Genomic DNA, 16,296 nt, shown 5'->3' on the forward strand with positions numbered 1-16,296 from the left:
AAAAAAAACGGTCAAATAATTTACTTAATAAAGTGCGCTAACAAAGTCTGACCTGTTGAGTCGAAGCAGTTTGATGATTTTTTTTAAAAAGTAGCAAACTAGAAACAGCCTGAAACAAACGATGGCTGCTGCTCAGAGTTGATCCACAGTGTTTAACTTTGAAATATTGCTCCTACTGCAAAACTCCTGGAAAACGTCAAATGTGTGTCTCAGCCAAGTATGAAAAACTCACTTTCATCGGCAGAACAGAGACAGAGACAGATAATACAGGAAACCGACAGGAGCATGCAGCCAAGGAAAGTGACTAATACCGGGATGACCCTGGTGTCCAGCGTTTTTTCATGGCCCCTCTGATAGTTTATTTCCTGACAAACCTCAAAAAAGTGCACAACACACACACACACAGTTCAAACATTCACTTCACTTACCAACCTGTATCCTCTTCTCAGGCTACGGAGTGAAAAATGGATGGAAGTCCAAGTGGGAGACATCATCAAGCTGGAAAACAACCAGTTTGTCACAGTGAGTGAACTGGAGAAAATGTGTCTTATTCCATTTCCTTGCTGCTTTGTTTACTTTTTGTAATATTTACATATATATTTGCTTTTTCTTTTGGCTTTTGTATTCATTTGTCACTTTAATTGATTTTATTTACTCATGCAAAGAAAGTCATTTCCAGTTAAATATAGATAGATAAAGGTTTTTAGCTGGTTTTGAGCTTCTGTTTCATGGCCAAAACAGCAGAAATTAATCTGCAGGGATTCTTTTTTTATAGAAAACTTAAGTAGATTACAGATCTTTTGTTATTGCCATTAAAAAACCACATCAATCAATTGGCGCTTTTCCACTACACAGTTCCAGCTCTACTCGGCTCGCCTCGATTCGACTCGGCACGGTTCCAGGACAGACCTTTTCCATTACAAAAAAGTACCTACTCAACGTGGGCGGGGTCGTCATAGCACGGCTCCGCGAAACTGCTGTGACTTCGTTTTATACGCGACACAAAACACATAAACAATGGAGGACATTGAGGCAGTGGTGTACTTGCTGCTGTATGTGGCTTTTTGTCACACATTAAGCAAGAAAAATTGAGCCGTATGGCTGTAACTATGGTTGCAACGCTGCTGCCGGTATTTAAAAATGCCAGGTTTGATTCTTGTGTGGGACGGCTCATGACTCGTCCAGCGACAACTCTTCTGACCAATCAGTGGCCGGCAGTCTGTTGACGTCACATTTAGTATCGGCTTGGCTCGCTTGGAACCTCACCAGAGCAGGTACTAAAAAAGTACCAGGTACCAGGTACTTTTCCCTAGTGGAAACGCAGTCGAGGCGAGTCGTGCTTGAACTGTGTAGTGGAAAAGCGCCAAATGTTACTGATCACAGTGATATGATTTCCATGCACACACGCAGCTCTTGCCTAAATATGTTTGACATTGTTCAGTATTTCCAGTATGCTGGATTTCAAGGCTGTTTTTCTTTCATTATCTGATGATGATGTGCGATACGAACCCATGTCAGGGTTGTTACTCTCTTATTTGATTTGCTTATTAAATTATGTGAATCTATCAGCAATAAATCGGTCTTCTGCTGCTGTGTCATTTCAGGCCGACCTCCTCTTGCTCTCCAGCAGTGAATCGATGAACCTGGTGTACATCGAGACAGCAGAGCTGGATGGGTGAGTCTAAGTTTGTGTGTGAGTGAATTCATGACGTGAGCTTATTTAAACATATTCAATCACATATGCACACTGTGATTTATATTGTCTCATTTAGCTAGTGTCTCATATCTGCTGACTACATACTGTTCCTATTCTTTCTGCTTCTTGTCATCGTCTGTTTCTTTTTATCTTTGGGCCAACATCTTCTCTTCCTGTTCGCCTTTCACCTCTCTCTCCTCCTCTTTCTTTCATAAACATCTGCTAATGCTCCCTTGCTAATCCTCCTTCTCTTCCTCCTCTTCTACTTTTTCTCATTCATCAGAGAGACTAACCTGAAGGTGAAACAGGCCCTGCCGGTGACAGGAGACCTGGGGGATAATATTGAAAAACTGGCAGGCTTTGACGGTAAGACTCACGCTGCTGGAGAACTTGAAATGGTGGATTTAGTTTTTTTCTGAGCTGCATCTGAAACCTAATGTGTCATCTTTCTCTCTCTTTTAAGGCGAGGTACACTGTGAAGCCCCCAACAACCGCCTCGACCGCTTCACAGGAACGCTAACTTTCGCCGGTCAGAAATATTCACTGGACAATGAGAAGATCCTGCTGCGAGGCTGCACCCTGAGGAACACAGAGTGGTGCTTTGGACTGGTGCTGTTTGGAGGTGAGGAGGATGTTTCACAGACATTGACGTTCAATTTTAAGAAACCAGTTATCTTAAAACCATGTGACTTTCGTAAGAGAGAAATATGAAAGCACAACGTCAGATATGAATCTTATCTCACGTCATGCTACACTAAGCATTCAGATGTGAGAGCAATTGAGGCCTTACTCGTTTCTGTTCCCTTTTTGCAGGTCCGGAGACCAAGCTGATGCAAAACTGTGGCAAGACAACATTCAAGAGGACCAGTGTAGACCGTCTGATGAATGTCCTCGTCCTCTGTGTGAGCCTTCTGCGTCTTTCAGTTTTATCTGATTCCAAAATCACCAATATTATTTTGTAATCGGTGTGTGTGAATAAGAGCTATAAGTAGTATGAGAATATTAAGTAGCTATTGAAGCTTTGAAATCAATGCTTAAAGCTGAATCAGGTCATTACATTAGAGGAACTTGCAAGAAGCCCGCTTTAAAATTTCAGTTCTCACTGCTCTGTCTGACGTGTTAAATGTCTCCAGCGGCAACAAAAGAAACAAAAGAAAGTACGCCACCTACAGAAACTACACTTTCATCCAGCAGAATATAAAAAGGAAAGCTCACAGTCCTACCTACACTGTTTGATAAACAGGTGGCAGGTGGAACATGTAAATTATGCAGTTCATAAACTTTCTGCAACCTTTGTAACCTCCTGCACAGTTAGATGTTATCAGTATTTATGTTTTATGTCCAAACTTCCCTTTTTGTTAACCACATTAAAGTTCAGTACAGTCAAATACATAACTGAAGAGTTCTGCTTTTTGGTTTTTTCTGCTGATCATAATTCATAATACACTCGTTGGAAACATGTTCATAAAGATTTCTGAATTAACAAACACCATTGGTAAACGTTAATTATTTAGATTAAATTGTGTTTTTGAGTAAATAAATGTCTTAAAAGAACTGTCAATGAATTTGAGAGTAATAAGAGACTGTTTGGGTGTGTTTTGTGGTGGGGCAAATCTTTTACGTAAATTTGGATTTAATCCTTTAATTTGGGCAAGAAATGTAAAGAAACACCTCTGAGCTCCAGATCTGCCTTTGACATTTAAATTCTTCCAATTCAAATTGACATTTATTTTTCTTAAATCTCACCTCTTTGTCTTCTCTGTGCAGATTTTTGGTTTCCTGGCCTTCATGTGCGCCATCCTGGCCGTAGGAAACTGCTTCTGGGAGCTTAACGAGGGCTCGGAGTTCACAGTCTTCCTGCCGAGGCAAGACAACAACGATGCTGGCTTCTCTGCCTTCCTCACTTTCTGGTCCTACGTCATTATCCTCAACACTGTGGTGCCCATCTCTCTCTATGTCAGGTTTGTGAAGTTGAAATTTATTTAATTAGATACAAAACTTGGCGTTAAATTACATCCAAAATAGTACAAAAATGTACAAAATGTATAAATAACAAGATCAACTCTTTCTCACTCCCTGTATCCACATCTCTCGGCAGTGTGGAGATCATTCGGCTGGGGAACAGTTACTACATCAACTGGGACAGGAAGATGTATTACCCTCGCAGCGACACTCCTGCCGAAGCTCGCACCACCACGCTGAACGAAGAGCTCGGCCAAATCAAATACGTCTTCAGTGACAAAACGGGGACACTCACCCAGAATATCATGATCTTCAACAGGTGCTCCATCAACGGCAAATCGTTCGGTGAGATTCAAAAGGTTTTTGTACACCTTTCCAACTGACTCGAATGTCTTCTGCAATTAAGTTCAGGTTTTAAGGCTCAGTATATCTTAGACCAGTAACTGTAGAGACTTGAGGGTTCTTTAAGATCTAAAAAAAAAAGAACATTTTAGCGTTTCTCACTCAAATAAATAGCAACAGAGACATTAATAGCTGTTAAAAGCTGTTTCTTAAGGACTCACTTCTTCAGGTTCTTTCATGTTGGCTGGTGTTTGTTATTCTTAAAGTTTTAAACTTGGCGTTCAACTGATGATTATTTTCATTGTTGATTATTTCCTCTATTAAAAAGTGCTTGTTCCAGAAAATTGTGGTAAAAAATGTTGATCACTGTTTCCCAAGGATAAGCTGATGACATCCTCATATATCTTGTCTTGTCCACAACACAAAGTTATTCAGTTTATTGTCATAAAGGACTAAAAAAAACCTGAAAATATTAGATTTTGAGAATCTGTAAAAGATGACTCAAATCGATTATCAAAACAGGTGATTCATTTAATAGTTGGTAACTAATCAGCTAATTTAGACTGTACATACAGCATTTCTGATTTATTTTCTTCTTCTTTTCAGGTGAGGTGTACGACTTCACAGGCCAAAGACTAGAAATTAATGAGGTAAGTTGGACTCAGGTGATGCAAATTCAAGTTTTCATACCTAACCCACAAATTAGGTTGTCTGTCGCACCCTGTGTAGACGACTATATGCTCGATTCGCTGATAATGCCCCATCAGTAAGACAAAATCACAGCATCAAATACTTTTTCTGAATATATACAACTGAAGCTATTTAGATAAGGTTTTGGAAAGATCACAGTGGAAAAAAACTCATGTTGACTCTTCTCTGGCAGTGAAGTCAGGATCCTTCTCATCCGCCCAGCTCGGCGTCTTACTCACTTACTGCTTAACATACACTCAGGTCATTTTTAAGATGTTTGAATAAACAGTCTCTGGGATTTTAAGTATGTTATTTATTTTGTTCCCTGGCTTTCCCATCAGATTACAACAGTGGTCCTTTATTTTCTTTGACTCAATGATTTACAAACACCACAGATATTTAAACTGAAAACAGGCGTCATGAAATCATCGAGGAGCCGTTACAGATTGTTCTAATGTATTCAGGGCTAGCTAACTCATGTGGTTTAGACTAGACTTTTATCTTTTAAAGCATATTTTGAACATATTGGTCTTCCTGTCTTCCAACATCGAGGTGATCATGGTGGGGTTTCGTCGTGTTTGGCGTGCGAGGCTTCGGATCAAACTAGTCAACTGAAAAATTCCTTAATCTCTCTTCCTCTGTCTTTTTTTTTTTTTTTGGCCTCTCCCTTGGTTTTTTCTCCTCTCCTCCTCCTTCTCACCAGTATACAGAGAAAGTGGATTTCTCCTTCAACCCACTGGCGGACCCTCGCTTCGCATTCCACGATCACGCCCTTGTGGAGGCGGTGAAGCTGGAGAACCCAGAGGTCCACTCCTTCTTTAGACTGCTGGCCCTCTGCCACACTGTCATGGCCGAGGAGAAGAAAGAAGGTGAGGGGAGGTGATGTGTGAAACACTGATCATGCATATGCAGAGATTTTATTATATTATCAATGAAGGTGATTTTATTTCTATAACAGAGAATCTACAAATGTGGATCACAAGTCAGTGTTTCAGAAAGTAGGAAGTGACAAAAAACTATCTAATTGTGTCTCCAGGTGAGCTTTTCTACCAGGCCCAATCTCCAGATGAGGGAGCGTTGGTAACAGCGGCCAGAAACTTTGGATTTGTCTTCCGCTCACGTACGCCGGACAGCGTTTCCATCGTGGAAATGGGAAAGCCATGCACCTACGAACTCCTGGCCATCCTGGATTTCAACAATGTTCGCAAGAGGATGTCGGTCATAGGTAAATATGTGATTGATGAAATGTGATTTCTCATAGAGGCTCTTGTGACCTGATTTCATACTACTACCCATATTTGTCCTTTGTGTGTGTGTGTGCATGGGTTTTCTGCTTTTAATCCACTTTGAGATAAAATATTAGAGGATTATGGCAAAAATGTCTAAGTGGTGTAACCATAAAAACTTTGTACCAAATAATTAAACTTGCTTAAAAACACAAAATTCTCAATAAAACACCATATCAACTAGTTTGGCATGAATTTAGATTATAACTTTTTATATTAAATAAAGGTAATGGAATACAATTGTTCTAAATATTAAATCTGCTTAAATACACTGTAGATAGATAACATATTTGATATTTATCATTCTTTTGTGGTTACACCATTTGACATTTTCAGGAGTCTTACTTTTGGTAAAAAATGGTGCAAATGTCATTTCAAATGACCTAAAACCAACAAAAACACGAAATGTACATTTTAGCAATCCTGATGCTACTTTTAGGACAATTTGTATATATATATTTGAATTCCTCATCTTGCCAACCCTTATTTGTCGTACAGTTCGGAGTCCAGAGGGAAAGCTTTTTCTCTACTGTAAAGGAGCAGACACGATCATCTATGAGAGGCTGCATCAGTCCTGCAAAAAGCTGATGGACGTCACCACTGAGCACCTTAACGTCAGTAATATTTCTGTGTACATGTGTGTTTTTTAATGACAGAAACAAAAAGAGAGAGAGCTATATTTGAGATGCTTCATTTGCTTTTTTTCCTTCTGCCTTCATGGTAGACGTTTGTGTCTCCGTGCCTGTCTTCTTCTGCTTTCTTTATGCGTCGAGTGTGTTTATGTTCTTTGACAGATGCATCCTAATGTGCATATATCCCATCCAGCTGTGGACGTAACATTGTATGGGGTCCACAGAGGAGTCATCCAAAAACCACCTACTGCCCTAGAGGCATAAATAATTGATACAAACTGCTTCCAGGAGGGCAGATAAGAACAAGAAAAAGAGGTTTGATCTTAAAAGAAGATCATAATTAACCAAGAGTTTAATAAAGACAGATGACAGAAAGATAATTTGCTTAAATACAACTTTTTAAAAAATGTGTTTTTACTGGAAGCAGAGATTTAAAGGAAGTCACTGAGATAGCAAGACATATTTCAACAGGGAGGCTCTTCCAAATTGCTCAGTTAGTTTAACCTCGTGTTGACTTCCATGCAACTTTTGTCCTCTTGGGTGAAATTGACCCAGTTTGGTTTGACTGTTCGTAAAGCTTAAGGTATAAATTATCACCAAATTCTGTATTAGTTGGACTTCATTCCAACTTATTACCACAGGTTTTACACATATATTTTGGAAATTATGAGCCTCATTTAAATGATATACCTCATTAATACCTTAATGTCTGATGTCCTTCTGAGTCAAAATCGATCTGAGGACAAAAGGAGGGCTGAAAAGTTAAGACTGTGAAACTTCTAAGAGTGTTCAATTTTCTGTACTGTTTATCCTCTTGAAGGTCACTTGGGGGCTGCGGCCCATCTCGGCTGACAGTGGGTGGGAGGCGGGGTACACCCTGGGCAGGTCTCCAGCCAATCACAGGGCTATTATAAAAAATCTTAAATTCAGCTCTTAAATCAATTGAAAGACCAAACCAAGAGGCTAAAATGGGGCTTATATTTGTGATCTCTCATCCCATAAATGGACCAAAACCAACAATGTGTTTATGGTCTCCTTTTCCATGTCTATAACACTCATCACCAAGACTATTGGTTCCTAATATAATGGTATTAAAATAGGTTACAAATGCATAGTTGTGCCATTAAAAAATGCTGCATTTGGTGGGGACTATTTTCAACTGTGGATTAATACACATTTGGTGCTCTAAAGAGTTTTTCGCCTCTACTTTCTGCAGTTCTCTCTTCTTCTCTTGTTTCCACTGGCTGTCTGTAACTATCTGTTTCTTTTCTCTCTTGTTCAGTTCTTTTTGCACAAAAGATAAACACTCCATTTATCATCTGTTCTTCGCCTCCACTGTGAGACGATTTATTAGATGAGTCAAATTTACACAGCTGAGCACATTAGTTTGAGTTCTGTTATATGTACAAATACCAAAAGCTTGTGAGTGAGTCCCTCCAGGAAGCTTTTGTTATATTTACACAATACTATGTGTGCAACGTTCGTCCATACTCATCATGTATGTGCTTGCTGCTCTGCAGGAGTTTGCAGGGGAAGGCCTGCGGACACTGGCCCTGGCCTATAAGGATCTGGATGAGGAGTATTTTCGCCAGTGGAAAAAGAGACACCATGAGGTCAGCACTGCACTGGACGACCGGGAGGAGAAACTGGAACAGCTGTATGAAGAGATTGAGAAAGATCTACTGGTAGGTAAAAATAAAAAAGGATAAAAAATAATCATGTTTCAATAAAATACAAACTACCCAAACTTTGACAGTCCCCTGCGACACAGCATGTTGATGATATATGTGAACATGTGTGTCCAGTTGCTGGGGGCAACAGCCATAGAGGACAAGTTACAAGACGGAGTACCTCAGACTATTGAGCTGCTGGCCAAAGCCGACATCAAAATCTGGGTTTTGACTGGTGACAAGCAAGGTACGTTATCTCAATTAAAACCAGACTCAGGAGGTATCATTACTCTGACAATCACTGACTGTAATGGAATACAATTGTTCTAAATATTACATTTAATCTGGGGAACCATGTACATCAAGAACCATTTACTTTTTTTTTAAATTAAGTAATTATTTGTAAGATATTTTTGAATTGCTGATTCACTGACCCAGAGACATTCTAGTAATTCAAGTTAATTAGTTAATTAGACTACAATTATGTGGTTATGGCCATCATTTCTATCTTATGACTACAATGTGGGAAGACAGTGACACCAATAAGTCAGAAAGCGAAAAAAACGTGAAACCTTCAAAATTGTATTTACTTATTGTTTTATTTAACCCTAACCCTAACCCTTATTCAGTCATGTAGTCTAACTGGTGTTGATCATTTTTGACACAGAAACTGCAGAAAACATTGCTTACTCATGCAACTTACTGCGGGAGGAGATGGATGAGATCTTCATCGTCGCCGCCAACTCACCTGATGACGTCAGACAGGAATTGAGGTCAGAGGACGTTTTCGGTTCAGTAATTGTCTTTTTTTCACAAGTTTATAATTAAACATTTAAAAAAACACATCTGCTGATTATTTATATTTCTTGTTGGAGCAGAAATGCACTAACCTCCATGAAACCAGGTGCACCAGATGATTCGGTGTTTGTGCGAGGGAGGACTCTGGGTAAAGGTGTGAAAGCAGTCAGAGACGAGGAGGTAAACGGAGAGTATGGCCTGGTTATCAACGGACACAGCCTGGTACGTAATGAGACGTTTTTTAATGACTGTTTAAGCTGTCACTTAAAATATCATTCATATCTGGAGGTTAATCAGAGTATCTAATTAACACATTATTAGCTTCTTTTTTATGACAGATGTAATGAATTTGGGTGAATTTTCTTTTGGGTGTGTTTGTTATATAATCAGTCATTCAAGTGTCCAAGGGTGCAAGAGTAACCACACTTTCATTAAATCATGAGGGAATGATTAATACCACCTTAAAATAAATGTCATCACCACCTGTTGCTTCCAAGCTCATATTGTGCCTGCTTATTACCCCCTAGTGATATTTAAAGAAAATGGAAATCTAAGCCTTTGCATAATTCCATCCTTGCCTAAATTTTTCATCAATCCCCCCCTTGTGGTCCCTCAGGCGTACGCCCTGGAGAGTAGCATGGAGCTGGAGTTCCTGAGGACGGCGTGTATGTGCAAGACAGTGATCTGCTGCAGAGTTACGCCCCTGCAGAAGGCGCAGGTGGTACAGCTGGTCAAGAAGTACAAGCAGGCAGTCACACTGGCCATAGGAGATGGAGCCAATGATGTCAGCATGATTAAAGGTACCAGCAGAGAGACAAACTCTTGGAGAACAAAAAAAGCAGGAAAAGATCCAGATATTTTTCTCAGGAGTTGTCAAGAGGCCAGAAACACAACTCCAAAAAAATGCTAATGTTGCTCTGTTCTGTGTCTGCTGGATTTGTGTAAGTAGGGCTGCCAATGCATCAGTTCAGAGGCATTAACTTAATCTGTCTTGTGGTTTTGTTTCATCCATCTTCTTATCTACACATAGTTTGGTCTTGCAATCAATATTTCGATAATCTAAACAGATTTCAAAATGTATGTGTGTGTAAAAATCATTTTCATTGGTTGCATTTTATACAGCTGAGTATAAGAGAGGATACTATTGGTATCGGTGTCACTTTAAGGATACTGGTATCGGTATTGTTGTTATTGTAATTCTTTAAATGAGACCCAGGCCTAGTATACAGTGACAAAGTTAACAAAAAGAGTGATTCAACAGGCTAAAATGAGAGTGGAGTTTGCAGTTTCTTGACCGATGATTCAAATCATTTAGGTGAAGAGGGCATCTCAACTTACAACTTCACAACACCTGCTTTTGTGGTTTATTTCTGCCCCCTAGTGGAATTATGCACCTTTAAATAGAATTAGTCCTATTCTAAAACCTGTAGAGATTTCAACATGGCAGTAACTTCTATGAACCATATTACGCTCAGGAACTCAGGAATACATGTTTACATCATTATATCAAATGTGTGTTTGGATGAAGAGAAATGCAAACTTCCTTCTCTTCTTCATCACTTTCTGTCCACCCAGTGGCCCACATAGGCGTGGGTATCTCAGGTCAGGAGGGCATGCAAGCCGTGCTGTCCAGCGACTACTCCTTCGCCCAGTTCCGCTTTCTGCAGCGCCTTCTTCTGGTGCACGGCCGCTGGTCTTACTTGCGTATGTGCAAGTTCCTGCGCTACTTCTTCTACAAGAACTTCACCTTCACCTTGGTCCACTTCTGGTATGCCTTCTTCTGCGGCTTCTCAGCCCAGGTGAGAGAGTAAAGGGATGGGGAGAGGGAGACGGGAGATGAGGGTAGATGAGGACAAGGAGAGTGGAAACAGAGGAGTTCATAAATATGGCATCATATAAGACTATAACAAATACAGTCCATTCTTTAACTTACTGTACAGTTAGTCTGTAGTCAGTCTACTGATAATTTCACTCTCCTTCCTCCTCAGCATACTTTGACTGCTGTAATGGTTTTGTTTTTAAGTACATACCTCCTCATTTACTGTTCACATGGCTATCTCACTTTGCAAAAATAAACCTATGTAAATGTAAAAAAGAAAGGGGTGGTGAGAGGAAGAGGGGAAATATGAAGAAATAAAGCAATACAAGAACTCAGGTAAAAATGCAGGAAAGATAATATACTATAATATAATATGATACAATAATGTTTCTTTTATTAATGTTTATGCAAATAGCATCGAAACAAAAATAGCACCTGCAACCAAATACAACAAAATGGATACAATTGCAGAAAATTAATTAATACAAGAAAATAATGATCATATATGAAAAAGAAAAGAAAAAAACACAGCAGAATGTTATAACCAGATAACAAGGATTAATAATTAGACATCAGTGACTGTGTATAGTTAGTTAAAACTGTATTGAATTTGAGAAGTTTAAAGAAGTTTTTCAAATGTTCTCTTTTGCTTTTTCAGACGGTGTACGATGAGTGGTTCATAACTCTCTACAATCTGGTGTACACAGCATTGCCGGTATTGGGAATGAGTCTGTTTGATCAGGTAACAGTTTCATCTGTGTTTGAATAGTATAGTATACAATTGTGGGGTTTTTTGGGGGGGGGTTTTATTGCTAGAGAGAGACAAATAATAAGAGTTGCAAGACAGAGTGAAATAAACAAAAACTCACATGTTGTCACTCTTTGTCTCCCCCTGCTGGTCAGGATGTGAGCGACGTGTGGAGTTTCCAGCACCCAAAGCTTTACAACCCGGGTCAAGTCAATGATTACTTCAGCAAGAAAACCTTCTTCAAGTGTGCCATTCACAGCTGCTACAGCTCCTTTATGCTCTTCTTCGTCCCTTATTTTGCCATGCACGACACAGTGAGGGACGACGGGAAGGATGCTGCCGACTACCAGTCCTTCGCCCTCATCACCCAGACCTGCCTGCTCTTCGCCGTCAGCATCCAGGTATTGAGAACTAATCTAACCTTTAGCACTGTCTTTTACATTTCCTGATATTTTTTCATCATGTTTAGAATAACTCGAATTATCAGTTTTCTAAACATGTTTCCTCTCTCTGTCTTTAGTTGGGGTTGGAGATGTCCTACTGGACGGCGGTTAACACCTTCTTTGTTTTGGGCAGCCTGGTCATGTACTTTGCTGTCACCTTCGCCATGTACAGTAACGGCATGTTTCTCATGGTGCCGTCAGCTTTCCCTTTCATAGGTGAGTAGTGAGATCTCGCCAGCTTTGGGCTGGTGGCTGCAGTTCACTGAATTTACTTTAAAGGACAAGTTGAGAGTTTTTCACATCTGTCTTAAAACAGCAGTCAGATGTCCTTATGAACACTGAGAGAGGTTTTCCCCACTGTAATCATCCTTCCTGTTCATACTGACTTTTAAAAGATTCTTGTTAAATGTGCTTTGAATATAAAAGATTTGGGCTGAGGTAGCATCAAATTCCCTCTTTGTGTTTCCCTGTTGAGTTGTGGTGGAAGTATAGTAACAAAAAGAGGGACTTAGAAGATAGAAGATATCTACTTGATTTGACTCATTTGGACGGCTGAAACTTCATATTAGCTTCAGATCAACTTTTAAATACATGTTTTGCACATAAATTGGACTGTGGATTTTGTCCTCCATCACTTATATTGTAAGTGTATTATAAAGGGGTCTTCTAATGGTCAGTATGAACAGGAGAAATGATTACAGCAAGAAAACATGTTTCAGTCTTTATTTGGGCTTCTGAAAGTTGTTTTAAGAAAGACTCGTGGATGTGAATTGTTTATGAGGCTATAAGGTAAAGGTCATGCTTATTTGCCTCCATAAACCTCTTCCATCTGCATCTCCAACTTTGCCTCCATCTGATATGGAGTGATACCACTGAATTTGAATTTAATGTTGTATTCAACAGCTGTTGCAAACACAGCAAATTCAAATTCATCTGAGTTGTAGGAACTGAAACATCCTAGAACGTCTCTCATGCTCTTCATCAGTCTGTCACAGTAGCAAGGATTAAGTAAGCTAGAGGAGGACATTATATTTACATTACTTATATTAAACTTTCTTATTGCATTTCATTTGTATTTTAATGTCTTATTTGCCACCTTTAAAGCATATTGAGTTGCTTGAATGTATGCATTAAGGGTTCAGGTTTGATAGTTAAGAGATTATACATGTTTGAAGTTAATAGATGATCATCACAAGTGTACAAATATACATTTTTTTTTACCGTATGCGTCTTTTTATGCAGGCACAGCGCGGAACTCTCTGAACCAGCCGAATGTTTGGCTCACAGTCCTCCTCACCTCCTTCCTGTGTGTCCTTCCTGTGATCACCTATCGCTTCTTAGCGATTCAGCTCTGCCCCACCATCAACGATATGGTACAGACACATCAGATCTATTCTGCTCTTATATATAAGAAGTTGTAAAAAAAGGCAGTATATTTAGAGTAAACACACCAAATGCAGCCTCTGTTGTTGCTTCTTGGAAACAGCCAGCAGCAAAATCAAATATTTCCTCAAAGTTTTTTGGACACATGTGCCTCTTTCCAACATTTTGACTTTGCCACTATTTTCCAACTTTTTCTAGGTGATGTTTAAGGTGAGACAGGCCAAAGCGAAACTTCCGCCTCCATCTCGGCGCACCCGCATCCGCCGCACCAGCACCCGCCGATCAGGCTACGCGTTCTCGCACGCGCAGGGCTACGGGGACCTGATAACGTCAGGCCGACTTCTACGGCGTCCTGCTGTGTCACGCTCTTCGGGTTTCACGGGTCGAACCACCACAGGCTTCAGCCCCATGGGACGATCAGCTGGATACAGCCCGACAGCTCGCCCCCAGAATGTCAAGACGCAGGATGTGGAGGCGACCTCGCTGCAGATGTACAGAACTATCGAAGAGCCTGCCCTATGAGGGATCGGACAAACAGAGCACAGGGTTAAAAACCATGTCAGAAAGACTAGCGGAGCAGATCTGGGAACAGGAATGACATGCCACTTGAAGAGCTGATTGCTTAAAGCTCTTTGCTCAGACTTTCCAGAGAGTTTCCTATCGATGGTCATTTTCTTCTTCACTTTTCCTTTAAACCTTTTTTTTATCAAAGGGAACTACTACAAAACGTGTAGCCACTTTCACGTATGAATCACTTCCATCCATTATCATATAAATAGATGGTAAATGAAAATGAACTCTTCCCGACTCCAGAAACAGTAACAGGGACAATCGTTTTTGGATGTAAAGGGAAACATGTTCATGTCAAGAGAAAGGATGAAGTGTCATCATGTTTACAGACTCCCCAGACTTTCTTCACCTTGGGAGTCCAGATTCAAAGCAGGGCTTTCTACAGAGGATATAACCAGCAAAGCCATGCTCGAAAAAAACATTTTAGTTTTGTACCTTTAGTGTCTTTTTAAAGCGTCGTATTTTACTATCTTGAAAGCTGTACAAGCAGTTAGCACTTTGACATTGTTGGCCCATCCAGCTTTTGTTGGACATTTGTTTGTACAGTATGTTTTGCTTTTGTGACGTTATCACTTTCTGTGTGCTAAAAAAAAAATCATGCCAGTTGAATGAATGAATTTGGGGAAATAAAACTAGTCGAAGAGGATGCCCTTCTGTGGGGCACATCCTATTTTTCCATAACACTTAAAAAAGACGGGCTATTTAAATCACAATCTTCAGTACCACTGTGTAAATGGACATGATTTATACTTCAATGGTTAATAAATGGTAGTAATTGCAGTGGGCTTTTTATGTATTAGATAAATAAAATCATCCTTTTTTTGGCTTTACAAACAAGAAATAAAATATATAGAATAATAAAATATAAGTAAGAAAACATTTCGGACTGCCAGGGTTTGAAAGCTTACTTTTTTAGATCTAATATATCCTCCTCTAGCTCTTCAGTGCATATTGACAAATTGGAACATGAGAAAAACTATAATCCTTTAATCATAACAGCGGATTTGTTTGCTTCTTAGAAAGACAGTCAGGGAAGTCATTTTTTATGTTTTTCACAACAAGTAATTAATAACTGGTGTCCTGCATTACAGTAATCCATCAAGTATGCAGTTTAATAATCTGCATTTCTACTAATAATATTCGAAGCTATTTATTATAGTACCTGCAAATGACCTGCATGCACAATGGGTTAGTTTTCCTGTATGATAAATTAAAGCACTAGGAGCAAATTATGCTGGAGGAGGATATTCATCGTCTATCCATACTCATTTAATAGATCCTAACCCATAAAGGTGCATTGGGTGGAAGTTAGGGTGCATCCTGAACAGGTTATTAGTCAATCACAGGGCTAACATCTATCTTATATACAGACAACTACTCATACCTATAGACAATTTATATAGTCACCAGTTAACCTGAGCTACATGTCTTTGAACTTGAATTTTTCACAACCTGGCAACCCAAAAGTTTAATCTTTTTATTGGTTTATTTCTGATCTGTCTTTTAATTAAGGATTAATGAATTAAAAACTACCAAATATTTTATAAAAGTAGTACCAAATCTTCTGTAGTGCAGCTTTAATACACCCAAGTAATGTTCAAAATGTGCTTCAGTGTTTCGGTCTATAGGGTTTACATTTTGAGTTATAATTATCACAACTGAGAGACCCTTTTTTTTTGCTCTACTGTATTAAAATGGGCGTGCATGTAATCACATTGTGTCCAGATCCAGTTCAGAGTTATTGTATATATTGACAACAGAATGTGTCTCAAACTCTTCTTGCCCACTTCAGACCAGATTTATAGCATTTGGCAGTTAGATTTTTTCTATGATTGCTTGATTTTTCAACTTGTCAAAGAGTGTAAAAGAGGTAAACTGCGCTGTGTAGTGACTAATCTTGAATCCAGGTTGTTGGGTATAGGAAAACCAACCATATCTACTTGTGTCTGGGAGGTTTATCGTACTTGTACACGTGCTACAGAACTGACAGTTTTTATTGTGTCTTGAACAATCTGATGACAGTTCATCCTCTTTAGTGCAGCTTTTGGTGCGTTCACACTTGGATTCAGAGCTGACCACATGTGCTATGTGTGTGAACAGGGCCCAAAAACACTGCTTAGACAATTCTTATTGATTCTTAATTGCCCCGAATAAATCCTAATGATTCATAACTCATTTTTTATGTCAGTTAATCAGATATTGCATAACTACAAGCTTAGCAATTATAAGAAAACCATGTATTTGCTTTCTCAACAGG

The 16,296-nt window shown here is 39.4% G+C and overlaps 1 protein-coding gene across 2 annotated transcripts in view; it reads left to right on the forward strand.

Moving 5' to 3' along the window:
- The window catches only part of LOC133979089 (phospholipid-transporting ATPase ID-like), a 49,932-nt gene extending 33,911 nt beyond the window's left edge, over window positions 1-16,021 (forward strand). For both annotated transcript variants that reach the window (XM_062417525.1, XM_062417527.1), the window contains exons 7-28: window positions 450-522; window positions 1,605-1,675; window positions 1,980-2,062; window positions 2,160-2,318; window positions 2,510-2,598; window positions 3,464-3,657; window positions 3,795-4,003; window positions 4,607-4,650; window positions 5,394-5,559; window positions 5,727-5,915; window positions 6,475-6,590; window positions 8,129-8,293; window positions 8,414-8,525; window positions 8,946-9,051; window positions 9,157-9,298; window positions 9,693-9,876; window positions 10,652-10,875; window positions 11,554-11,637; window positions 11,799-12,044; window positions 12,164-12,302; window positions 13,329-13,459; window positions 13,668-16,021. In XM_062417525.1, the coding sequence (XP_062273509.1) occupies window positions 450-522; window positions 1,605-1,675; window positions 1,980-2,062; window positions 2,160-2,318; window positions 2,510-2,598; window positions 3,464-3,657; window positions 3,795-4,003; window positions 4,607-4,650; window positions 5,394-5,559; window positions 5,727-5,915; window positions 6,475-6,590; window positions 8,129-8,293; window positions 8,414-8,525; window positions 8,946-9,051; window positions 9,157-9,298; window positions 9,693-9,876; window positions 10,652-10,875; window positions 11,554-11,637; window positions 11,799-12,044; window positions 12,164-12,302; window positions 13,329-13,459; window positions 13,668-13,991 (3,250 nt within the window). In that variant the 3' untranslated portion in view covers window positions 13,992-16,021. The remainder of the gene's footprint in view (window positions 1-449; window positions 523-1,604; window positions 1,676-1,979; window positions 2,063-2,159; window positions 2,319-2,509; window positions 2,599-3,463; window positions 3,658-3,794; window positions 4,004-4,606; window positions 4,651-5,393; window positions 5,560-5,726; window positions 5,916-6,474; window positions 6,591-8,128; window positions 8,294-8,413; window positions 8,526-8,945; window positions 9,052-9,156; window positions 9,299-9,692; window positions 9,877-10,651; window positions 10,876-11,553; window positions 11,638-11,798; window positions 12,045-12,163; window positions 12,303-13,328; window positions 13,460-13,667) is intronic.
- The last annotated feature ends 275 nt before the right edge of the window (window positions 16,022-16,296 follow it).

Source organism: Scomber scombrus, chromosome 4, assembly GCF_963691925.1.
Source record: "Scomber scombrus chromosome 4, fScoSco1.1, whole genome shotgun sequence".
Lineage (NCBI taxonomy): Eukaryota > Metazoa > Chordata > Actinopteri > Scombriformes > Scombridae > Scomber > Scomber scombrus.